At 40.7% G+C, this 26,058-nt stretch overlaps 1 protein-coding gene across 22 annotated transcripts in view; it reads right to left on the minus strand.

Annotated features, from left to right (window-relative positions):
* The window catches only part of LOC113528038 (caskin-2), a 128,487-nt gene that overhangs the window by 15,298 nt on the left and 87,131 nt on the right, over nucleotides 1-26,058 (minus strand). For 16 of the 22 annotated variants that reach the window (XM_053239183.1, XM_053239187.1, XM_053239184.1 and 13 more), the window contains 6 exons: nucleotides 21,934-22,064; nucleotides 21,654-21,762; nucleotides 14,834-14,942; nucleotides 9,822-9,939; nucleotides 2,914-3,056; nucleotides 161-334 (listed from right to left, as the gene is read on the minus strand). In XM_053239183.1, coding sequence (XP_053095158.1) covers nucleotides 161-334; nucleotides 2,914-3,056; nucleotides 9,822-9,939; nucleotides 14,834-14,942; nucleotides 21,654-21,762; nucleotides 21,934-22,064 — 784 coding nt within the window. Of the gene's footprint in view, nucleotides 1-160; nucleotides 335-2,913; nucleotides 3,057-9,821; nucleotides 9,940-10,368; nucleotides 10,464-14,833; nucleotides 14,943-21,653; nucleotides 21,763-21,933; nucleotides 22,065-26,058 lie in introns of all 22 variants that reach the window. The other 6 variants (XM_053239190.1, XM_053239189.1, XM_053239179.1 and 3 more) reach the window with 4 other exon arrangements.

Consider the following 26,058-nt stretch of genomic DNA (forward strand, 5'->3'; position numbering starts at 1 on the left):
GGTTGTGCTTAACATGTATTATCTCAGTCCAAGTGTGCCACAGCACCATGGATGGTCCTTCACAGGCTATGCCGGCAAGAAATATGTAATACTAAGTTCTGGCCATGTTCCCTATCCCTATCGCATAATATCTGTGTTTGTGGTGTGACGGTGTGTGTACCTCGGTTGGTGCTTAGGCAGATTTCGTGGGTTGGTGCCAGATGGGAATTAGGGGTATATGAGTCATCAGTTTTAGGGGTGACAGAGGAGCTCATGCTCAGACTGGAAGAAAGTTGAGCTCTGGACAACTGCTGCCTCTGGCAGGGCATAGAGCAATGGCGAGACAGTGTGCCCCCTACAAACAGACAGATAGACAGGCACGCGCACACACACACACACACACACACATACATACACACATACATACACACACACGCACACACACACACACAAGCAGTGGGTTAGTACAAGCTACCGATGGGGGATTAGGGATTCATTTTTTAATAAGATGCATACTAACACTAAAGTTAGGAGGCAGGAGACAGGGTGAGAGAGAACTAAAAAGCTAAATGGATGTTCTCTTCCATTTTAGTCTAATACCAAATATTCAATTCAATTAACAAATTAACAAAAGTTGTCACAAAGCAGCTTTACAGAAGTCCAGATCTAAAATTTAAAAGTATCCCTAATGAGCAAGCCAGAGGCGACGATAGCAAGGAAAAACTCCCTGAGGTGAATAGAGGAAGAAACCTTGAGAGGAACCAGACTCAGAAGGGTACCCATCGTCATCTGGGTGACACCGGATAGTGCAATTATAAATCATTTCTCTTTTATAACTGTATACAATAAAGTCAAGCAGTGCTAAGTGTGTTAAAAGGAACTTGAGTATAAGCATTGAACACTGAGTAAATCTTTAAAACTCATGTATCTGAAGTTCTTTTGTATCTTGCATCTCTTACTTCACTTCACTTCACTTATAACTGAAGTTATCAACTGTTCAAAGATTACAGATTACACTCAAAACTTAAATCTGTTCTTAGCAATTGCTGTCTTTAGGCTATCCAAGGATGAACATCCATAGCCAACTTTAGGGTGTCTGGGTGATATCATCCACAATAAACCTATGGTGATTTGTACGCTATCTATGCAGAGCAGTAAGTGATCTTCAGGTGTGCAAGGCTCCAAACAGAAGTGGGGCATGAGTATGGATCATGCAGGTCCAGACGGCAGAAGGAGTCAGGATCACTGGTATCTCAGGAGTAACATATGCAGCTCAACAGAGAGAGAGAGAGAGAGAGAGAGAGAGAGAGAGAGAGAGAGAGAGAGAGAGGGGACACTCTATGCCCATGAACCTTCTAGATCTATGCGTTTACCTAAGAAAAATCTATTAACAAAAGGCTTGACTAAACAAATAGGTTTTCAGGATAGACCTAAATACTGAGACTGTGTGAGTTCACAACACTAATCGGAAGGCCCTTCCATGATTGGGGGCCTTTGTAAGAGAAAGATCTGCCCCTTGCTGTAGCCTTCATTATTCTAGATAAAAGCCTGCACAATTTGATCGAAGCAGGCATGGTGGATCATAAAAGACCAAAAGTTCGCTCAGTTACTGCGGCACATGACCATGCAGTGCTTTATAAGTCAAAAGTAGTATTTTATAATCAATGCAAAATTTTACTGTGAGCCACTGCAGCATGGATAAGACAGAGATGATATGGTTATATTTTCTGGTTCTACTATTGTCTCTGACTGCTGCATTTTGGGTTAACTGGAGCTTGTTTATGCACCTACTGGAACATCCAGACAAGGCATTACAATAGTCCAACCTAGAGGTAACAAAAACATGAACTAGTTTTTTTGCATCATGTAGTGACATTATACAGTCGGGTCCATAATTATTTGGACAGTGACACAATTTTTGTTATTTTGCCTGTGTACACCACTGTAATGGATTTGAAATGAAGCAATCAAAATATGATTGAAGTGCAGACCTTCAGCTTTAATTCAGTGAATTTAACATCATTGCAATAATTGCAGCAACCCAAATGAAAATGCTTTTCTTGCAACCCAATTGAGCATGGTTTTCAGTTAGTGAAGACAAAACTGACGGCAGAAAGACAACAAGCAGCAACTGAAGGCGGCTACAGTAAAGGCCTGGCAAAGCATCTCAAGGGAGGAAACTCGGCATTTGATGATGTGCATTCGTTCCAGACTTCAGGTTGTCATTGACTGCAGAAAGCTTTGCATCCAAATATCATTAATATATAATAATCATTATATTTATAATTACATAAGTTTGTCCACTTACTTTTGAACCTGTGAAAATGGAGGGACTAAGTTAAAAAAAAATGGCTGTAATTCCTAAACGTTAATGCAATATTTTTGTTAAACCCCTTCAATTAAAGCTGAAAGTCTATACTTCAATCACATCTTGATTGCTTCATTTCAGATCCATTGTGGTGGTGTTCAGAGATAAAATTAGGAAAATTGTGTCACTGCTCAAATACTTATGGACCCTACTGTATTTCTTATCTTAGCAATATTTCTGAGATGAAAGAAGGCTATATTGTGGGGCTTATATTATCTACAGTGTAGTGGATTGTTGATGCTAAGTGTTCAGTCACCTGGTTAACTTCTGTGGAGTCAAATGGTGTTCCAATCAAGGTGATAACTCAGGGAGACTATTTATAAAACTATGTACAGTAGCTGACGTGAATGTACATTTGATGTGGTATGATGAAGTGCATATATTATGGACAAAATGCATCATAAATGAGATAAGGAAATGATCTGAGATAGCTTCAAATAAGGTCCCACACTTCATAGTACATGTCAGACCAAAAACCTAGCCATGAAGCCCAGGGAACTTTCTGTGATTAAACTGAATTAAATTGAGACACAGATCTGGTCAACTGTATAAAACCACTTCTAGACCTTTGAATATTCCCTGAAGCACAGTGGGCTCCTCCACTGTGAAACAGCAGAAGTGTGAAAACATCAGGACTGCTGGCTGTCCAGCCAAACTCAGTAACCAGGATAGAAGGGATATGGTTCTCCACGGTGACCAAGAACCAACACTGCAAAAAAAATAACATCTTAGCAAGCAAAAATATTTTGAGACTAGAGACTGTTATGTGAGAAAATCCCAGGAGATCAGCAGTTTCTGAAATACAAAAACCAGCCCGTCTGGCATAAAAAAACCATATCAAGTCACTGAGATCACATTTTTTTTTAACCATTCAGATGTTTGATGTGAACATTAACTGAAGCTCTTGGTCTGAATCTGCATGAACCTCTGCGGCTGCCACAGGATTGGCTGACTGGATAATTGCATAAATGTGCAGGTATACAGGTGCTCCTAATAAAGTGTATGGTGAGTGTACACTTGCATCACATGAAAATGCATGCAGACACACACACACACACACACACACATATATTATATATATATATATATATATATATAAATCGGTAATATCAGCTAATTTCATGAAAAGCAGTTGAGCAAAAGTTAATTTTAAGTGGCTTACTGTCAGATAAGTCCCTTTATAATATAGAATATGCACTGACATTGTAGCAACTAACCAAAATTGTTATTACTGCATTTACATCCTATTGGAATCTGGCAACAACAACAAACATTCCACAGTTAAAATCACAGAGATCACATTTTTTACTCATTCTGATGTTTGACGTGAACATTAACTGAAGCTTTTGACCTATATCTGCATGATTTTATGCAATGTGCTGCTGCCACATGATTGGCTGATTGGATAACTGTGTAAATGAGCAGGTGTACAGGTGTTCCTTTTTAAGTGGATTGTGAGTGTATGGTTAGAATGGCAGCTTCAAAACTAGTTGTACAACAACAAGCAGCTTCAAAAATACCCACTAGTTGTGCACATTTAACCTCTATTTGTAATGATATGAATGTAGTGATATAATGGATTTTAATAATTGATACTGACAAATAGAAAAATGGTAATCATACAATTAATGTATGAGTTTGGCTGAGTAGTTTCTGTTATATCATAAATTGTCTGCCAATCCCATTACAGAAACTACTGTTTTGTGTTCCACCACCTTGATTTTTTTTTTTTTTTTCCTGGATGGCGCAGTTGTAGATTCATGTCATGGTACACCAACAATGGTGGCCCAGAGGCCCAGAGGCCCAGAGGCCCCCACCCCAAAGCCCACCCCAAGTGCACTTAAAGACATATAGTTTTAAAATAGGAATTAGGGTTATACTTTAGATTATTAGAATTAGAACTCATAAATTGCATTACCTGCTTCAGTTAGGTTAAAGTTGTAGGAACTCAGAGATTATCAAACTGAAGAAACTGACTGTCTCTCCAACCACACACAGGACAAAGACATTCCTTTACTCCCAACAGATCTAAGATGGCTCTAGCCTGTCTAGGCTAAACGACAGGTCGTTAAACATTAAGGGATGCTAATGGTCATCGGAATACAGGAACCACTCTATGCCTGAGACTCCTCCACTTTTGAGAATGTTCTTTTCTTTCTTTGTGCCTGCCTTATGTTATTTCAATGTAGTCGCTGGGTTGTGTATTAAGTCTGTATGGGGAACATGCCCTCACACATGCTGTATCAAACAAGAGTGCAAGAGTCTAAGGTTAACTTACAATTCAGTTACGGCGACTTCTCACAGGGTGGGAAGTCTGGTGCTACCTCCGAAATCATGTATTCAAACCAACATTATAATGCAACCCTACTATTAATGAAATTACATAATATTAGACCTGTGTCACTCTGTAAACACACCATTATATCCAGAAGCTAATGGTCACACGTATGTATGTCGTGTTTGGGTATCTGCATGTTTGTTTCCATGTGCTGAAGCTGTTGATGGTGTGCAATTCTCAGTATCTCATATCACACAGTTATTATAAGTACTAAAGGTAAATAAGACCACATTACAATGGACATTGAGAAGGAGGCACCCCGGGAGGGGTCACTTGCAAATTAGCTGGAGGGTCAGCCAAGCCGCTCTCCAATCATCTCCAAACCGACCTGCGGTTGGTTGAAGACCTTAGGAGGCCGGCTCATCCAAACTAGCATAACAACCTCATGCCCAAGCAAGTAAAAAACACACAACAACACAAGAACAAAGAACAGAGCCGGAGCTGGAGCGGGAGCTGGAGCTGAAAATGGAACGGAGCTGGGACCAGAACAGAGCTGAAACAGGAAGAGAACCTGCACCAGAAGATTCCAAGCCTTGCATCACCGAACATCACTTGACTCGACCCTTCGCCCAGCCATCCAGACTCCAGCCTCCCTCTCCGGCGACGATCAATAACTTCTCTAACATCCTCCAACGCCGGTCCAACTAGAACCCGCTGACCAACACCAACTACTTCCACTCACCACCTAGGCAAAGCAAGTACTGATACCTCCCAACTTCATTAAGCTGGTGCAGTAAACCTAAAACTCTTTTCATCGATTAATGCTGAAATATTGATGGTTCACTCAGCTCAGGGTCTAATGATTTGTCATGTTTATGTCTAAGAACTCAACTCTCTGATTATGTAGAAATATGGTGAAAACTGGTTCTCATTCCATATTTCTACATGTATGAATGTGTATGTCTACGTGTGTGTTGGTTGTGTGTAGTAGTTTAGGATGTGTGTATAGTATCTTAGTATAATAAAGTCTCGTCTGATTTTTAAAGGCCAGTGTCTTATGTCTCTGTGCTTCAAATTTATTGCCTTAAACTGTCGATCTTGTTACTGTGCTCTCAATATAGTGTTTCACTCTATTTAGGATATTATTGCCGGTGGCCACGGAGGTAATATCCCATACACAATTAATAAATACACTTGTTTCAACTTATCGCTGGACGAATAGTTGATCAGCTATTAAAATATTAAGTTTACAAATTTCCCCTTCTGAGCTGATCTGCTAATCTCCTACATATTTTGGTGGAGAATACATCAGCTTAACCTAAACAGCTAACTGTTACATATTGGTGGAGAATGCGGGCAGTTTAATCTAAATTGTAAGCACTGACCAAGTCACAGTTGTGTATCCTTTCTGTTATTGTGAATAATAGATCAGAGACAGAAAAGGCGAGTCTGATGTGTTAATGTGTGATGTACGCATTCAGCCAGCTTGCTGTGTGAATAGATGGAAGGTGATAACCCGGTTTGCTTCCCTAGTGTTAACCTGCAGTAAATTAATTCACCCCTGTTAGGACGAAGAAATCTCCTCTCAGTGCGGTAAGAACAGAATTAAGCATGTTCCTTAATTTTTTCCTAAAAAGGCCTCATGTTGTAGCTAGACTGATCCACTGCGTGTTCCAGTGTTATTCAGGTAGCTATCTGACTCCTGTTCAGAGCGAGGAATATCAGTCACAGTAAACTGCAGTAATTAAAGTGCCCCTGCCAGGACGAAGAAATCTCACAGTACGGTAAACATAAAAGTTGAGCATGTTCCTCAATCTCTTCTTAAAAGGCCTTGTGTTATAGCTAAGTTGATGCATTGTGTGTTCCAGTGCCATTCAGATAGCTATTTTACTCCCAGGGTTAGCCACTAGAGTAGTGAATTTATGCTTGTCCTTTTGTGTCTGTGCGCAGAGTTAGTTTTGAAGGCTATGTCTCTGTGTAACACTGTGTCAGTGTCCGAGTGCATCTTGAATGTTAAGTTTTGTTAAGTAAAGTTAGAATAAATTTGTGTAACCAGCAGCGAAGAAACCCTGTTGTATTTGTGTGTCCAGAGAAGCTGGCACGGAAATTTAAGATCCGCCGAGATCTCAATTATTGGATTATTGTAATCGTATTAGTGCAGCGAACCTGTACGATCCTCCTTACAAGAGGAGATGACACATACCCAAAGACACATAGACAAGCTGGAAGAGAAAGCCCAATACCAACTGAAAAGGTCAGAAGAAATGGAGCAAGAGGCAAAGAAGGAAATTGCAAAGCTCCAAGAAACCCTGGCAGCTACCCAGAACGAAAAGGAGGAAGCGAAGGCTGCCCAGAAGGATCTAGCAGACAAACTCCAATATGCCGAGCAGCTACTGGAGAAAGCCAAGTCTGAGGTCAAAGATAAGAATGCCAAAATCAAGGCCCTGGAAGGCCACCTGGAGAAGTCTACAGACAAAGTTGAAAGTCTGACCCTGCAGCTTGACCACACCATAGAAGAGGCTGACACAGTCAAAGAGGAGCTCAAGCATGCCTACGAGCTACAACCAGAGCCAAGAAGGGTGAGACACCTGATAGCATCACCACTGCCCAGCAGAGCAGGGTCCACCATTTATGGGGTGACACAAGAAACAAGAAGTGAGGGGGCACAACCCAGAGCCTCACCGACCCTCACAGAAGAATTCATCCCTGCCAACAGAAGATGGCCTCAAGAAAAGGTAACAAAACATCTACAGTCTCCATTACCCAAGATCCAACCCTGGCACTGGAAGACGCCCATTGCCATGACATGCCAGATTCCTCCATAAAGAATGGAGAGAACCCATAACCAGCAAGGAATGGTACCCCCATGCCAACGTTAAACCAAGAAACACTGTGGTCCAAAGGACGAGAAAAGGGGGGTAGCTGAAACAGACTGTCACGGCTCAGACTGCCCATACACTACACCACATTAACATACATTTAACCCAACCACCATAGGAAACATTCAACTGTCTTCTTGATAGGTAGATCATTTAAATCAACTTACACTAGTGTAGAAGTTGCACTCACATCACTGTAGGGAAACCCCATTATTTATCATCAAAGTTATTTTTCTTCCTTCCTTTGCGATCACTGTCATTATTGTTCCTTTCTCTTGCTTTCGTCTTTTCTTTTAGTGGGGTTCACCCAAGGACCCTCATGGAATGAGACCTCTGTTCTACCCAGAAACACAAAGTTCATCACCCTTCACACATTCCACAGAACCCAGCCTTAACAGACTACATAAGGCTTTTTAATGACTTAAGATGATGCACCATAGTTGCCTCTTTTAATGTCATTCCGTATATGTGTCATGCTTATAGCCACCAGGTCATTATGATGCTTTTTGATTGTTTAACAGGGATCATAGTGTTCGTTTGTGTATCAATAACAGCAGGTATGTCATGTTTGGTATGTGTGTGATCGCTATTGAATTTCCTAAGGGTTGGTATAACGTGAAGTTGAGTACAATGTATTACGTGCATGTTACCAAATTCCTTACCAAAGCTCTAACCTAACCTTGTGCAAAGCACATAACTCATAGACCAGAATGTTAATTAGTGTCAGAGGAGGAGAATACAGTTTACATCCTGCCCCAAGATCCTGCTGACTGGAGCAACCACTTTGGGGGTCAGCCCAACTGGAAAGGGTTAAAATCCCCCGACACAAAGGAAACTCTGAGTCTCATCCAATACATCTTTGCAAGAGTCTCATCCAAAGCACCTGTGCAAGATTCCATCAACATCTTCAGGGAGCCTCTACCAACATCTTCAAGGAGTTCTCTTCAACTAACAGCTCAAGAGAGTCTCCATCCACATCTGAAGGAAGTCTCATCAACCAAGAGCTTTAGAAGTTCATCACGAGAAGATCACGCTTGCTCCGAGACTCCGCATCCAGACTGGTTCCTGCAAAGCCTCCAACTCTCGCCTTCGCACTGTTGTGAACCACTCATCAAGTTTTGCAACCCGCCTACGAGACTCCGCCGGGTTCGCGCCTCACTCTGTTTATCTTCCTCATTGGTCTTTCGAGACGCTACATAAGGCCAACCAGACCGCTGACCAATGAACATCGCCGGAAACTCTTTCCAAACAACAACGCAACAAGGGAATAATGGCAACACAAACACAAGTATAGTACCTCCAGATTCTCGCTGAACTGGTGCATTTAATACAAGTTTAAAGCCCTTCTAAATGAAGCGAATGTTAAATTAAACTGATAAGTTGATGGCTCGTTCAGGTCATGGTCTGAGAAACTGCTAGAAACTTGGAATTTCATTCACTCTCTTTTCAAAGCCATTTTCATTTTCAATCATTTTCTCTGTTTTTCCATGTATATTTATGTGATCTCTCTCTGATTTGCCCTCTCCCCGAGTGTTTATGTGGTTGTGAGCAGAGCAAAACAAATGCTGCGCAGAAAATGGCACACAAGCTTATTTGTTTAGAACAAAAGTTTTACGTTACTGACTGACAACAGTGCTCGCATGCATGCTCACCCTGGGTCCACTGTGTTCTCTGAACAGCATGTTATTAAATGCTTTTGCATTAAATTAAATGGCAATGTGTAAATGTTTTAAAATCTGAATATCAGTAAATGTCCTGCCTAATTTTCCCACATTACATAAATGTAGTATAATGTGGCAGCTACTGTTTTATGAAATGTTTTCTCAAAGAATGCTGTCATATTACAGTAGACCATATACTATACAATAATGTTTTTTTTTTTTTTTTTTTTTACCAAGATATTGTGTGCTAAGTTACATGTCAGCTTTAAATGCAAAATCAGTTACGCTGTTAGGCATTCTTTACTGGACATCCTAGCAGAAGTGATAATATGACAGCACTGGTAGTCCTAACTTTAAAATTCCATACTCTGTTGCATAAGATTATCCATTTGTTGTGTGTCAGCAGACATTTTAGTCCTCTGTTTAATGTGTTAAACTTTGCATGTGTGTGTACAGGTTTCTGAAAGACAGAGAAAAACAGAGACAGACAGACAATACTCTTATGAAATGACCTTTGAGACATTAGCTTGATTGGAACTCTCCAATCACCATAACAACAAGAACAGGTTCCCATATCCCATATGGCATTACTAAATCCAGCTGTAACTACACCATGTTTATATTAGTTCGATGGAATGGGACACAGCAGGAAGTACCATAGCGACGACTGATGACTTCCACTATGGAGGGTGGGAAGTAGCCCACGCGGTCTGTGCCTCTCTGGCTGTCGTGGATGTGGCCCTTCCAGCGACCATCCATGTGTTGCTCCAGCACCTGCCAATAACCACGAAGAGTGAGAGAGAAAGCCAATCAACTTCATTATTAGTCATTTAGCAGATAGTTTTCATGATAAGTAAACATTTCAATACATCTAATGAAACATGAATTCTCATTTCCAAAAGGGAGAAACCATTTCTCAAACTTAATCACACAGATGTAAATATCAAGACATGAAAGCTGAAATTCTGATCTATCATCTCATGATCTCAAACCCAAACGATTTCAGTGTATAACAAAAACAAAAGAATTGGCCTTCTCGTTCCAATACTTTTCCAGCACTAAAATACTAACACAGACTTGTGTCCACACGCACACAAACATGGAAGCTCATAAGGATACAGTAGTACAGAAATAAGAATATCAGAGTTACAGGGCAAAATTAACATGAATGCACACACAAAGAGCACTGACAATATTTCGCACCATAATGACATCACCAGCACGAATGTTGAGGGCAGTAGGGTCATGAAGGTTCCAATAGTCCTTCAGAGCTCTCACCTGAAGGACTCCTGTGGCATCTTAGGACACAGGGACACAGACACACACACACACACACACAAACCTCTGTCATCTTCAGTTTGTGTCATGTTATTAGTTATAGATTTTTGGGTCAAACTATTAACTACAAAGAAAGAAGTACATTTGTCTTTTCAGTTGAGAGCTTTTTAAATTGTATTATTAGAAAAAATACTAAAAATATTATATAAAATATTAATACTACTGTATTATTGAAGCAATAGGGATTTATGCTATTTACATTGACTGCTCATAGTTAATCTTACGTGACTTAGAACCCTCAGAAAAAAATTTCTGCTTGGTTACTTTGCCTGAAGCTGATTTGTCACTGACTGCAAAAGCACAAATATTGATGTCTATTTGTGGTTATAATAGAGCACAATGAGTTTGTGAAGTAAATTGTCATGTTATTATCATCATATTTCATCAAATTCATCTATTTACTATTTGTTCATTAAATTTAAACTTCAATTACATTTATGTTGATTATTAAGTCAATTCACTGTATACAGTGTAATCTTGTGAGTTTCTGCTGTTTGAGAAACTGAAAATAAGTAAAGCTACACTCCCCTCCAAAAGTATTGGAACGGCAAGGCCAATTCATTTGTTTTTGCTATACACTGAAGACATTTAGGTTTGAGAAGAAAAGATGAACATGAAACAATAGAGTAGAATTTCAGCTTTCATTTCCTGATATTTACACCTAGATGTGTTAAACAACTTAGAACATGGCACCTTTGGTCACAGACCACCAAATTTTTAGATTTTTTAGATTTTTAGATTTTTGGTTTTTTTAGACCACCAAAATTACAGGAACAGATATACTTTAATTTACTTTAAGACTAACACTTAATATTTGGTTGCATATCCCTTGCTTGCACTAACTGCATAAAGCCGGTGACCCACTGACATCAACATTCTTTGTTTGTGATGCTTTTCCAAGCTTGTACTACAGCTTATTTCAGTTATTATTTGTTTTGGGGTTTCTCCAATCAGTCTCCTCTTCAGGAGCTGAAGTGCAATTGGGTTAAGGTCTAGTGATTGACTTGGCCAGTCTAAAACTTTCCCCTTTTCACCCAATAAAGTCCTTTGTTGTGTTGGCAGTGTGTTTTGGATCATCATCTTGCTGCATGATGAAGTTCCAGCCAATTAGATTGAATGCATATCTCTGTAAATTGGCAGACAGAATGTTTCTGTAGACTTCTGAATTTATACTGCTGTAACCATCATGAGTTACATAATCAATAAAGATTAGTTAGCCTATTCCAGAAGCATCCAGAAGCCCAAGCCAAGAAGTGGACACTACTTTCTTTTTCCACTTTCTTTCTTGTGGCTCATCTCTGTATTTCCTTGCAAATTCCAATCTGGCCTTCCGATTCTCACTGCTGATGGGTGGTTTACATCTTGTGGTATGACCTCTACATTTCTGCTATTGAAGTCTTCTTCGAATGGTAGATTGTGATAACGTCACCCCTGCCCAGTGGAGGTTCTTGGTGATACCACTGTTGTTTTTGGAGTTTTTCTTCACAGCTCTCACAATGTTTGTCATCAACAGCTGTTGTATTCCTTGGCTGATCTGTTTGATTTCTGGTTGTTTGTATACCAGTGGTTTCTTTCCTTTTCAGGACATTCCAAAGTGTTGTAATGGCCATGCTCAATGTTTGTGCAATGGCTGATTTTCTCGCTTTTCTCACCATCAAAATGGCTTTTCTCTCATACATAGATCTCTGGTCTTCATGTTGATTTATCCTTTTTAAACACAAATTCCGTCTTCACAGGTGAAACCCAGGGCTCAAACCAAGAGTAGACATTCAGAGCTATTAATTGTTTATACAATCAGTCTAACAGGGTACACCCGGGCAACAAGAAACACCTGTCAGTCATATGTTCCAATATTTTTTATCACTTGAAATATGGGTGGGTTCAAACAAAAGGTGCCATGTTCTAAGTAGTTTAACACATCTAGATGTAAATATCAGGAAATGAAAGAGGAAATCATCGTATGTTCATCTTTTGATCTCAAACCCAAACGTCTTCAGTGTAGAGCAAAAACAAAAGAACTGGCCTTGCCATTCTATTACTTTTGGAGGGGACTATATGTTTAAATAAAACTACTGATGTCCATTTCTTTTCTGACCATATCAACTTACATTGGACAATTTTATTGGTTATCATACTTAAACTGAACTCCTGTCCCAAACACACCCACATCTGAGGACTCTCTAAAATTGCCCATTTAGGACCCTCTATTTATAGCAAATTATAGAGAGGAAACCAAAACTAATACGAATGCACACAAACCGAAATGCATACTTGAGGCATTACATGAGTCTCCATAAAAAGCCAGTTTTGCTGCATATCAGAGCAAGGATGCCTGGCCCAAAAGGCCCAATTATTTGTCTTATTGATTGCTGTGGTATTAATGTCCTATTATTGAGACAAGGTTTGGTATTTAAGGTACTTAAACCTATTAGATAGTGTATGGTTTTAAAGGAAGTGTAACTATATAATTATGAATTTATTAAATCATTAACTGGGTTTTTTATGGTATATCATAAGCAGTATATGGTATATCAATACTGCCCAGTCTAATATACAGTGGATATAAAAAGTCTAAAAGTTAAAATGGCAAATTTTTGTGATAAAAAAATAAATAAAACCAAAATAAATCATGTCAGAACTTTTCCCATCCTCAATGTGAATGTGAAAATGTGAAAAAAATTCTCCTCTATAGGGTGTCACTGTAGAAAGGAATCAATCAGGTGAGGGGGATTAAAAAACACTTCCAAAACATTATATGTACCATGGCGCTCCGTGAAGGCCATCATCAACAAGTGGAGAAAATGAAGCATGATAGTGCTTCCGATTCTCATTAGGGATAAATTCACAGTGATAAATTTAAATATTTACAATATATTTTTGTGAATCCATTTATTTCTGTAAAGCTGCTTTGTGACAATGTCCATTGTTAAAAGCGCTATACAAATAAAATTGAATTGAATTGAATTGAATTGAATAGTGACATTCCCAAGAACAGGACATCCCTCTAAAATTTACAAACGGAGAAGAATAAAAACCTACCAGGGAGTCTGCCAAGAGACCAACGACAACATTAAAAAAGCTGCAGGAATATCTGACAAGTACTGATTACTCTCTGCATGTGACAACAATCTCTCATATTCTTCACATGTCTGGGCTATGGGGTAGGGTGGCTAGATGGAAGCCCTTTCTCACAAAAAAAAAAAACAGCCAAGCCCAACTAAATCACCCCAAAATGTGTTATGGGCTGATGAGACCAATTACAAAAGGTATAATAATTCCACGATTCCAAAAGATATGTATGGTGCAAAAAAGCACATCATCAAAAAGGACACAATACCCACAGTGCAGTATGGTGGTGGCAGCCAAAACTGGGGCTTTTATCAACGTGGAGGGAATAATGAGTAGCTACAAATACCAGTCAATTTTAGTGCAAAACCTTCAAGTGTCTGCTAATAGGCTGATGACGAAAAGGAATTTCACCTTTCAGCATGACAATGACCCAGAGCATACATCCAAATCAACAAAGGAATGGCTTAACCAAAAGAAGATCAATGTTTTTGAATGACCAAGCCAGAGCCCAGGCCTGAATCCAACAAAAAGTCTGTGGAGTGACCTGGAGCTAGCTTTGCACAGGAGATGCCCTCACAATTTGATGGATCTACAATGTTTTTGCAAGAAAGCACGGGAACATTTTGCCAAGTCAAGAGATGCCATGCTGATACTCTTACCCAAAAAGACTGAGTGGTGTCATAAAAAATCAAAAGATGATTCAACCAAGTATTAGTTTAGGGGTGTGCACACTTATGCAACTAGGTTATTGTAAGATTATTATTTTTCTTTTGTTCCCTATAAAATTTTCTGATTGTTTTTCACTTTATTTGTATATTCTGCAATTGCACATTAAAAGTAAGAAAAGATCTGACATGATTTATCTTAGTGACATTCTTTTATTTCTCAAAAACTGCCATTTTAACAGGGGTGTGTAGACTTTTTATATCCATTGTACATAGAAATGCTTTGAAGTATGCATTACTTTTTCACATAAACACCCCTTTATACAAGCGCACAAGCACAGTTCTTTATGCACATTATTCTGCGCTATGTTCTCATAACATAACATTGACATACAAATACACGCAACAATCACATACACACAATTATATATAGCAAAAGACTCTCCTTTAGTTTTATGTATATTATATATACATATATTTTTATATATATGCTAAAGTTGATAAAGGAGAATTTATATTATATACTGTATACATAATTTATGTATGAAAAATACACACACCTTGCAAAGAAATGTAAAACAGAGACAAGAATTTACCTCGTAAGAGCTGTTTGATGTCTTTGCTGGCATGAGAAGTTGTAAACTGATTGACAATGTCCAGGGCTGTTTGGTTATAAGAGTTACGAATGTTACCGTCAATTCCAGCCTGCAGGGCAAAATAGGTTTCAGAATTTATCTACACGGGTTATTCCTGAGTTGCAGTTACTTGAGATATGAATGAGAGGACAGCTTGGGCACAAAAATTAGTTTGTAAATGTCTCTCAGTTTGTTCTATTTGCAGTAGGCTTGTGGGATACTGATTTTTCCCTTTAAAATTTTACTTTAAAATTTCCCTTTAAAATTTTTGCAATTTTCCACATTAAAATATCACAATAAATGATTACATCATCCAGAATGAGCATTTCCACCATTTCAGTTCTAAGGAGAGTAGGAGAGGTTTAATAATATTATTTGTGGGGTGCTCCAGGTCAGCAGTGTTGAGTACATAACGATAGTGGTCTGAGGAGGGACAAACCACAAACCGGCCACAGGGTGTTAGGTGCCCAAGGCTCATCAGTGTGTGAGGGCAACTAGTCTATCCTGTCTGGTCTGAATTGACAAAAGGGCTACTGTGTTAAAAGGCAAGGAAATTTTTAATGATGGTTACGGTTGGAACAACAGACAGTGCATCACACCCTGTTGTGTATTGGGCTGCGTAGCTGCACACCAGTCAAATTGCCCATGTTAACTCCGGTCCATCATCAAAAGTGCCTACAAGGACAATAGGCATGCGAGTGTTGGAACTGGACCTTGCAGCAGTGGAAGAAAGTCAAGTTTCAGAAACCCTGATTTTCTCCATATTTGCATGTGTATGGTGATGAATGCCAATCACCTGTAAATTAGTAAATTAGTTAAGTGCGTGCACAGCAAAGCTCATCTGCATGTCATGACACCCACAAAACTCCATAAAAGTTCAAATGCACAGACAGCTGTTAGCACAAAATAACTGATCAAGGTAAAACCTGAAAAGTCACTTTGGATAAAGGGCGGCTGCCAAATGCTGTAAATGTAATAAAATTAAGCAATTTAAACATGTCAAAATATTCCATAAATAGAAGTGCATAATCCATGTAAATTATATGATTTGAAGTCAATCAACATGAGGTTTACATTAGTTAGTCTCCTTAAGTCTAAATTTACACACACAGGAGCAGGAGTAGGATTCCCCAGATCTCAATCCAATCGGGCATCTGTGGAATGTGCTGGAACAACAAAACTGATCTACAGCGACTCCACCTCGCAACTTACAGGACTTTAAGGATCTGCTGCTAATGTATTGGTAACAGATACAACAGGGCACCTTCAGAGTCCACGCCTCGCCGGAACTGAGCTGTTTTTGTGGCATACAGTGGACCAGCATATTAAGCAGATGGTCAAAATGTTTTGGCTCACTGGTGTACATTAAAATAATAAAAAAGCCAAACTTTTAGAACAATGAAGTCTCAGCTTCAGGATCTCTATTCACAAGCATCCAAACACTTACTTCCTGTGTGCTCAATGCATAAATACGTGCATAAACACATTTTAGTAGTTAGGAATCTGAGGGAGAATTGAAAAACACTGTGGCTGCAGCTGGGAGTTCCAGCAGAAGCATGGACAATTCATAAAATTACACAAGTGGCATAGTGTATGTATATTTTTGTATATACACAAAAAACATTTGGTGAAAATGTCCCTCCAACTTGAGTTTAGCCCAGTAGCCTTCTGAGCTCTCATCCACACTCATTATCCACACAGTATTTACAGCAGCAGGCAATTCTTCCTCTCAAGAATCACTAGTTCTCTTATTACTTAATTGCTTAACTGTGCGCATGTCATTTCTTTTTGTGCTTTACAATGTCTCTTTTATTTTCAGTCTTTGAGCTCTTTTTATTTCTGCATGCCCGCACTACATGGCAATTTTTTCCACAGTTGATGGTCCATATCTTTACACCAGCATGCAGATGCAAGGTGGCCAGATTTACCACAGCGAGAACATGGGCTTTGTGCATGGGCATTGTTACTCTAATATTCAAGGCTTTTTCAAGAGTCAAGTTGCTTTCTGTGAGTAATTTCTTCTGCACTGCCTCATTCCTTAATCCACATACAGCCTGTCTCTTAATGTGCTTAAAGTATCCTTAAATTCACAGTGTTCATCAGTGTAATACTGCACCAAACATAGTGACAGACTCACCCTCTTCCTGGTTGCCTCTGGGAAATTGTAATCTTTCTGCAGATTGGCTTGGGTGAAAAATGGTTTGTCCACAATTTCTTTGAATGTTTTACTGCCCGACTTTGTTGGTAGATTGCGAAACAGGTTAAAAGTCTTTGGGGCTAGTACACTCAAAAAAGTGGGCAATATCTTCTCATTGTTTACTCCATTAGCCAAACGAAGTAGTCAGAATGCTCTATATTAGCGATGGGCATTTTGGTCATTTTGTCTACTCGAGTACTTGAAGTAATTACTCGAGTACTCGTCGAGTACTCAAGATTGTCTATGTTCATATACTGTATGCAACATGGAGCTCTTTTGCTTCTGCAATGCATCTTCTTGTTTCAGTGTCTCACTTGTTCAGCATTACAAGCTGTTATAATGTTGTTTGTTACAAAAAAGTACAAAAAAACAGTATAATAAAAATACACAAACCTGCTGGACAAAATTGACTTGATGAGACAGAGTTGCCATAACGGTCACGTTTTTTCCAAGTTGAAAATAGTAACTTTAAATAACCAGTCATAAACACTTTTAAAAGGTGAGAGGCACACCAAAAGAACCTATGTTTTGTTCCTTACAGTAGCGCTCCTCCCCTATTAGCTGGCTGCCACTGCAACCTCTGTCGTGGGCGACATGCGTCAGTTCAGATGTCTTCGTCGCCACTTTTTGTTATACCTTTAATCGTTTCAGGTTACCTGTATAACAACTATAACTTGGACACTGACTGAAGGTAAACCGTTTAGTTTGCAACCGCAGCATGTTACCATAGCAGCATGGCTAACAACAAAAAAATAGGGAATGTAGATTACCCATAATCCCCTTTGTGTTCCTCACTATGGGAGTGATGCTAGCCCAAACTACACAACAATACTGGACTTTTTTTTTTTTTTTTTTTTTTGCTAACTCCGTACCACATGCACAACTGTTCAAGTACAGCTAATTTTGTAGTTAATTCTGAGGAAAACTCCTCATTACGTACTCCAAGTTAACCCTTTCTTGCAGTACACTGCCATTCCATTCCACCGGCATACTGGAAATTGACTTATCAGACATTTTTAATCAGTATAAACAAATGAATTACTTGATCGCTGCAAGTCTGGGATAAGATTAGTCAGGGCACTGTTGGCTTTCTTTGTGTGAAGTATCGTGACTCTGCGTTTAGCTGCTGCTGAGCAGGGCAATGGGAAAGGGGAGGGTTTTGAGCCCCGTGCTGGGCAAACAATTCACACCTCTCCATAATAACACGGGTTCAGAGCTAAAACGGACAGCACAACTGAAGCTTTTTCACTTGTAAAACACTGTATACAACTGCCACTACAAAATTATAACATTTAAACCCAGTAGCAGACTTTTATAAATGTTAACTTCCTTACATTACCTACAAAGATGAAAATCCAGTTTGTTCCCAGTTTTACAAACCATCAATTTCCATCTGCGTTATTGAACCATCAGAGTCCATCAGCATTATTGAAGAAAAAAAAAAGTTCCCCATTTAGTCACAGATATCATCTTCAGAATTCAAACTGTGGTATAAGTTTTAATATATTGGTCTTACCTGATTGACACCCATATGGACCAATTGTAGAAACTTTTAGATTTCAAACCTCACTTGCAAAGTTTGACCATTCAGAGACAGAGCTATAACAATGCGTAAAACCTCCCACCCCCACTTTTTCACACTGGTCTGGAGCTTTGGCTATGCTGTCAGTCAACAGGTACAAGACAATCAACTTGTGGCGCCAGACATGTTTGTTGTGCAAGCAACCTTAATGGCTGTTCAAGCATGGTTGTCCTCTTCCAATAGTTGATAGAGTAAGTTTTGGCATGTTTTAGTCCCTGCAGCATTTGCTTTCTCTTATAGCTCGTTTTCTCTTGGTTTTCGCTCAGTGCGCAATTTATTAGCGTGCTCCCGAAAAAGCCTGAATTTGTCGGAGGCTTTGGAAGAGTTTGGAAGAGGGTTTTTAGGAAAAAGATAGCGTGGATTCAGCTGAGGAGCAAGCATTCCAGGAAGGACTGAACCCGGTGCTTGAAATGTACGTAAGCTATGTTGCTTTCTAGTTTCAGTTCTTCCCTGTAGTGTGGAAATATCTTTCTGCAGTTAGAACATAAATTCATTTTATGTAAATTCATAAATTCATTCATTTAGTGTATATATATATATATATATATATATATATATATATATATATATATATATATATATATATATATACACTACATTACCAAAAGTAATCGGTCACCCATCCAAATGATCAGAATCAGGTGTCCTAATCACTTGGCCTGGCCACAGGTGTATAAAATCAAGCACTTAGGCATGCAGACTGTTTTTACAAACATTTGTGAAAGAATGGGCTGCTCTCAGGAGCTCAGTGAATTCCAGTGTGGAACTGTCATAAAATGCCACCTGTGCAACAAATCCAGTCGTGAAATTTCCTTGCTCCTAAATATTCCACAGTCAACTGTCAGCTTTATCATAACAAAATGGAAGAGTTTAGGAACAACAGCAACTCAGCCACGAAGTGGTAGGCCACGTAAACTGACGGAGAGGGGTCAGCGGATGCTGAAGCGCATAGTGCAAAGAGGTCATCGACTTTCTTCACAGTCAATTGCTACAGAGCTCCAAACTTCATGTGACCTTCAGATTAGCCCAAGTACAGTACACAGAGAGCTTCATGGAATGGGTTTCCATGGCCAAGCAGCTGCATCCAAGCCACACATCACCAAGTGCAATGCAAAGCGTCAGATGCAGTGGTGTAAAGCACGCCGCCACTGGACTCTAGAGCAGTGGAGACGCGTTCTCTGGAGTGATGAATCACGCTTTTCCATCTGGCAATCTGATGGACGAGTCTGGGTTTGGAGGTTGCCAGGAGAACGGTACATTTCGGACTGCATTGGGCTGAGTGTGAAATTTGGTGGAGGAGGAATTATGGTGTGGGGTTGTTTTTCAGGAGTTGGGCTTGGCCCCTTAGTTCCAGTGAAAGGAACTTTGAATGCTTCAGGATACCAAAACATTTTGGACAGTTCCATGCTCCCAACCTTGTGGGAACAGTTTGGAGCGGGCTCCTTCCTCTTCCAACATGACTGTGCACCAATGCACAAAGCAAGGTCCATAAAGACATGGATGACAGAGTCTGGTGTGGAGGAACTTGACTGGCCTGCACAGAGTCCTGACCTGAACCCAGTAGAACACCTTTGGGATGAATTAGAGCGGAGACTGAGAGCCAGGCCTTCTCGACCAACATCAGTGTGTGACCTCACCAATACGCTTTTGGAAGAATGGTCAAAAATTCCTATAAACACACTCCTCAACCTTGTGGACAGCCTTCCCAGAAGAGTTGAAGCTGTAATAGCTGCAAAAGGTGGACCGACATCATATTGAACCCTATGGGTTAGGAATGGGATGGCACTTAAGTTCATATGTGAGTCAAGGCAGGTGACCGAATACTTTTGGTAATATAGTATATATATATATATATATATATATATATATATATATATATATATATATATATATATATATACATATACATATATATATACATACATACATATATATATATATATATATATATATATATATATATATATATTTTTTTCCTTTGCATGTAGTATGGCACTGCATTTTGCAATTAACATGGCAGTGTATTTTGCAGGTAGTATGTAAATTCATTTTCACATGTGGCATGTGTGGAAGCGGGGGCGTGGTCGAGTGCCGGTTTGTATATAAATATAATAGCCAATTTAGCATTTACTATTAGCATTTTTCAAGTCAGTGCTCCTCTGCCTGCAATACAACCTGAACAGGACAGGTGGCACAATATTAATGAGGATGGTGTGCCTCTCATACATCACTTTTCTCATGCCCACACTCCTGGAGTACAGCTTGATAGCCACCAGCAGCACACTTCTCTTGAACTGTTCCAGTTATTTTTTTGATAAAGCCACAATCAAGAGTCCCTGCAACAAAACAAACCTGTATGCAAAGTACAAGCAGAAGAAGGGCATGTAGACACCATGGAGTCCTGTAACTAGCCTGAAGATATGCAAATTCATGGGCTTAGTCATGTACTCTGGCCTACCAAAAACCAATGAGGCCATCAAGAGTTTGAGCTTTGTGGAGAATGGATAAGTTCCATAATTTTCCATTCCCAACCTGCTTCATGGCAGGCTACAGATTTGAGGCACTATTCTGGTACCTGCACATGAGCAACGTCAAAAACGATGAGCAGAATGACCGGTTAGGCATCACTAGCTATACCTGGCTCTTTCGTGTGAAGCCCCTCAGGAAGCAGCACTTAGTGACATGCAGGGCATGCTACCAGCCTCACCAGAACCTGGCCATCAATGAAAAATTGGTAGCCCCAAGGTCTAGAATTGTGGATTTTGGGAGTTATGCAGCCAAGTTAAGTGTGTCTGAGCCAGTGGAAACAGAACAAAATTCCTTTTGGCCTCTGGTAAAGAGAGTTAACTCAGAATAGGGCAATTTTTGCTGTTCACATCATCATAAAAACACATCTATGTCACATATGAGAAAAAAATTGGGCCACTTCTGTGACCTCACATAATGCATATAGAAGTCTAACCTTTCAGAAATATGGCTGACTGACACCATAAGAGACTTACATCCAACAGCAGCCGTACTACCTCTGTCTTCCCATAGAGAGCAGCTTCATGGAGAGCAGTACCTGCTTTGGTGACTCTGTTGATGTTGATTCCTACTTTCAGCAAAATCCTGAAGAAGAAAGAGATAGAGTTACTGCGCTTTTGTTCTGTTTGTGCTCATTCATGAGCTATCAGGCCAAATAACCTGTATTTTGTCCATCTAGACAAGCCACACTTAATACCATACATCTGCACACAAACACACACAGACAGACATAGGACAATAAGAGGGTAGGCTGACCGAATGATGTCCTTATGTCCATTGCGAGCTGCGAGGTGGAGAGGAGTGTTGAAGGCAGTATCTATAGTGTCCCCACTGTCTCCCTCCAGTAAAGCTGTAATCATGTTACTGCTCAACAACAGCTGGACAACCTAGAGATGGAAGCATGGGACCAAGAGAAAGAAATACAAAGGCAAATAGACAGAAAAAGAGAGAGAGAGAGAGAGAGAGAGTGGGGGTGGGGGTGGGGGTGTTGGCAGAAAGAGAGCGGCTCAAGAGAAAAGTAATGGAAAGCATTCCAAAGCATCCAAAGCCTATAAAACTATGGCACAGGACAGGCTTCACTGCAGTAAGTGTTTCAGGAATGCAAGAACTTTAAACAAGCAAATTCATTACAGTTTTCGCATGAAGTCCAGTTTGTTGAACCTATCCACTGTTCAATGATGGAGACTTGAGTACAGAACCGCCTGCAGCAACTGCAGCCCCAAAGCCCCCACAGCAATTGCAGTCCCAAGCCATCACAGTACAACACCCCATATGAGATCTCCAAGCCATCTCCATGGCCTCAAAGTGGCACCTTCCCCAGCAATCTCAATGATCTTCAGGCCATCCATGTGGGGCCACACCCAGCAGCAGTGAGTGAACTCAACCGATGAGAACTTCAACCAAAAGCAGGGCATCAGCATGGATCAGGCAGGTCCGGAGGGCAGAAGGGGTCAGGATCACTGGTATCTCAGGAGTAGCATGTGTAGCTCAACAGAGAGAGAGAGAGAGGGAGAGATTGTTAGGTAAGCTTTTGTCCCGTAATGGTTAAGGACAATGTACTTTGCATGCAGGGTGCAAGCAGGGACTCCGGTAAGACTAGGTGTGACAGCATAACTAAAAGGGTGAGCCAGAAGGTAACACAGACATGGCCAGCCACTCCACCATCAACAAACCTGAGTGAATGCGTGAGAGTGGGAGTGTGACAGCATCCAAATATCCCAGTTCACCACAACACTCTATGCTTGTGAACCCCCCAGACCTGCTCCTTTAAGTAAGAAAAAACTATTCCCAAAAGGCTTGACTAAACAAATAGGTTTTCAGCTTAGGCTTAAGTACTGAGACTGTGTCTGAGCCCCAAACACTAATGTTCCATAACTGTGGGGCTTTGTAAGAGAAAGCTCTACCCCCAGTTGTAGCCTTCACTATTCAAGGTACCAACAAATAGCCTGCACCTTTTGATCGAAATAGGCATGGCGGATCATAAAATGGACATAAATTGGATTATTTGTAATTCTTTACTGTCTGGATGTTCCAGGAGTTGTTTAAACAAGCTGCAGTTAGTCCAGAATGCGGCAGCCAGAGTTCTTACTAGAACCATAAGATATGACATCACCCTTACCTTATCCACACTGCATTGGCTCCCAGTCAAATTTTGTATTGATTATAAAATACTACTATTGACCTATAAAGCACTAAATGGTCTCACGCCACAGTACCTGAGTGAACTTTTGGTCTTTTATGATCTGCCACACCTACATCTATCAAAAGGTGCAGACTATTTGTTGGTACCTAGAATAGTGAAGGCTACAACAGGGGGCAGATCTTTCACTTACAAAGCCCCACAGTTATGGAACAACCTCCAAATAGTGTTCAGGACTCAGACACAGTCTCAGAGTTTAAGTCTTGGCTGAAAATATATTTGTTTAGTCAGGCCTTCTGTGAATTTTTTTCTTAGGGAAAGGAGCAGATCTAGAGGCTTCACAGCTTTAGAGTGTTGTGGCGAGCTGGGACGTTTGGATGCTATCGACGTCTTTCAGCTTTCCCTTTTAGTTATGCTGTCATATCTAGTTTTGCCGGAGTCCCTGCCTGCACACAATGTACATTGTCCTTAACCATTACGTGACAACTAGCATACCTAACAATCTCTCTCTCTCCCTCTCCCTCTGTCTCTCTCTCTCTCTCTCTCTCTCTCTCTCTCTCCCTCCGTCAAGCTACACATGCTACTGTGATACCAGTGATCCTGACCCCTTCTGTTCTCCGGGCCTGCCTGGTCCATCCAGATGCCCTACTTCTGGTTGGATTTCTCATCATTTCGTAATCGCTTGCTGCTGCTGAGGATGGCCCCACACGGACAGCCTAAAGATAGAGATTGTACTTAAAAACCATGAAGATGGCATTGGACTGCAATTGATATGAACAGTTTTGCTCTGTTGGGGGGTTGGACGAGGTGGGGATTGGCGGGGCGACGGATGGACAGAATTGGGGGGGTGGGGGGGTTGTACAGACGGACACAGTCAAAACCTGTCACCCGGTTGTTACTGGACTTTTGCTGCTTGTCAGTGGCTGGGCATGCAGCATTTAGGCTCTTTTCTGTACTTTGACTATCAGCAGGAGAGCTACTCTGGCTGCTACTCGGAGAGCAAGTGTTGCCAACTTCACCAACCTGGGAGCGTTTAAAAAAACGCAGATATTTCGGGTGGTTGATGCGACATATTCTCAGACGCTCTCTGTCTGCTGGTGGGAGTGTACTGCTCACCTGTTTGCACGCACGTGTCTGTGTGTGTTTGTGTGAGCGTGCATCGGGGCAGAACTCCACTGCGCGCGATACAGAGCAGAGGAGAATTGTAAACATGCGAACATGTAGAGACAGAAATGACGTGCTGTCGTGTAAATAAGATAATTGACATAAAGCTATTTAGTTTCTTTAATAATCGAACAAGGTATAGACCTGCTCTATAGGAAAGGTAACCTTAAATGACTTCTGTTGTGATCAGGTGCTATATAGAAAATAAAGTTAAATAAAAATTAAAATTAAGTTCCATTGGGATGCTGCAAGAAGGCATAACTCAGCGTGAAGTTGCAGACGCAGTGGGAACGTCTCAAAGTGTCATTTCCAGAGCCTGGAACAGGTTCAGAAGGTCTGGTAGTGTGAGTAGAAGGCATGGTGGAGGCAGACAACGGGTCACAACACCAAATCAAGACCGATACTTGACCCTGCATGTCAGAAATCATTTCATGTCTGCAGTCAGCCTGCGAAATGACCTTCAGGAGGCAACAGGGTGCAAGTGTCCACTCGGACTGTGAGGAGATGACTTCATGAAGTTGGCTTGAGAGCCAGAAGACCAGCTGTGAGGGTGCTCTTTCCAGAGCACACAAACTGGCACGTCTGCAGTGGGCCACAGAACACCGCAGATGGACACTGAATGAGTGGGGTGCAGTGCTCTTGACAGATGAGTCCTGGTTCTGTGTGAACTTCCTAGACAGGCGTAGGAGGGTCTGGGGTCGCCCTGGGGAGAGAAATTTGCACAAAATGTTGTACAGCATGACAGGTTTGGCGGATCATCGGTCATGGTTTGGGGAGGCATCTCCATGGGTGGACGGACAGAGCTTGTCATCATCGAAAATGGCAGCCTGACAGGCCAAAGGTATAGGGATGAAATCCTGAGATGAGCTGTAGGACCATATGCTGGTGCAATGTGGCCAGATTTCATGCTTATGGATGACAACGCCCGCCCACATCGAGCAAGGCTGGTGACTGAATTCTTGGAATTCTTGGAGGAGGAGGGCATCTCAAGGATGGAATGGCCGGTCACCCAACTTGAACACATTTGGGAGCAGCTACAGTCAAGAGTGCAAGCAGGAACCAGGAACACGTGTGGAGTTGCGAACACCATTGCTGGATACCACAACATTTGTTGTTTCTTGTTTATGACTTGTTTGTCGCATTTGTTAAACCATGCAATTCATGTTTGTTTTACAGTATAAACTCAGATTTTTGATCTGCTGTAACATGTGCAATAACATCTTGTTTTGTTGAACTGGAAAAAGCTTTCTTTCCTGTTTTGGGTCCTGCTTCAAGCTCTGGCTCTCTGATGCTCCACACAGAGTGACTACAGTACAGTACAGTACTGCACTGCAGGCAATAATGTTTAAGAGGCATTTCCAGTCCATTGTGACTTCAGGTGAATCACAGAAGTACTGAACAACCAACACTTTTTTTGGTGCACTCTTGTCTTCACGAATGTGTGACAAGCCACTTCACACCTTGTGACAAACAATCATGACTGGGCACCATCAAAAGAGACGAGGCATGAAATTCCATTGATGACAACATTGATTAATAGCAGACATGTATGTCATACATCAATTTTGAACAATACC

Source organism: Pangasianodon hypophthalmus, chromosome 13 (assembly GCF_027358585.1).
Source record: "Pangasianodon hypophthalmus isolate fPanHyp1 chromosome 13, fPanHyp1.pri, whole genome shotgun sequence".
NCBI classification, from domain to species: Eukaryota; Metazoa; Chordata; class Actinopteri; order Siluriformes; family Pangasiidae; genus Pangasianodon; species Pangasianodon hypophthalmus.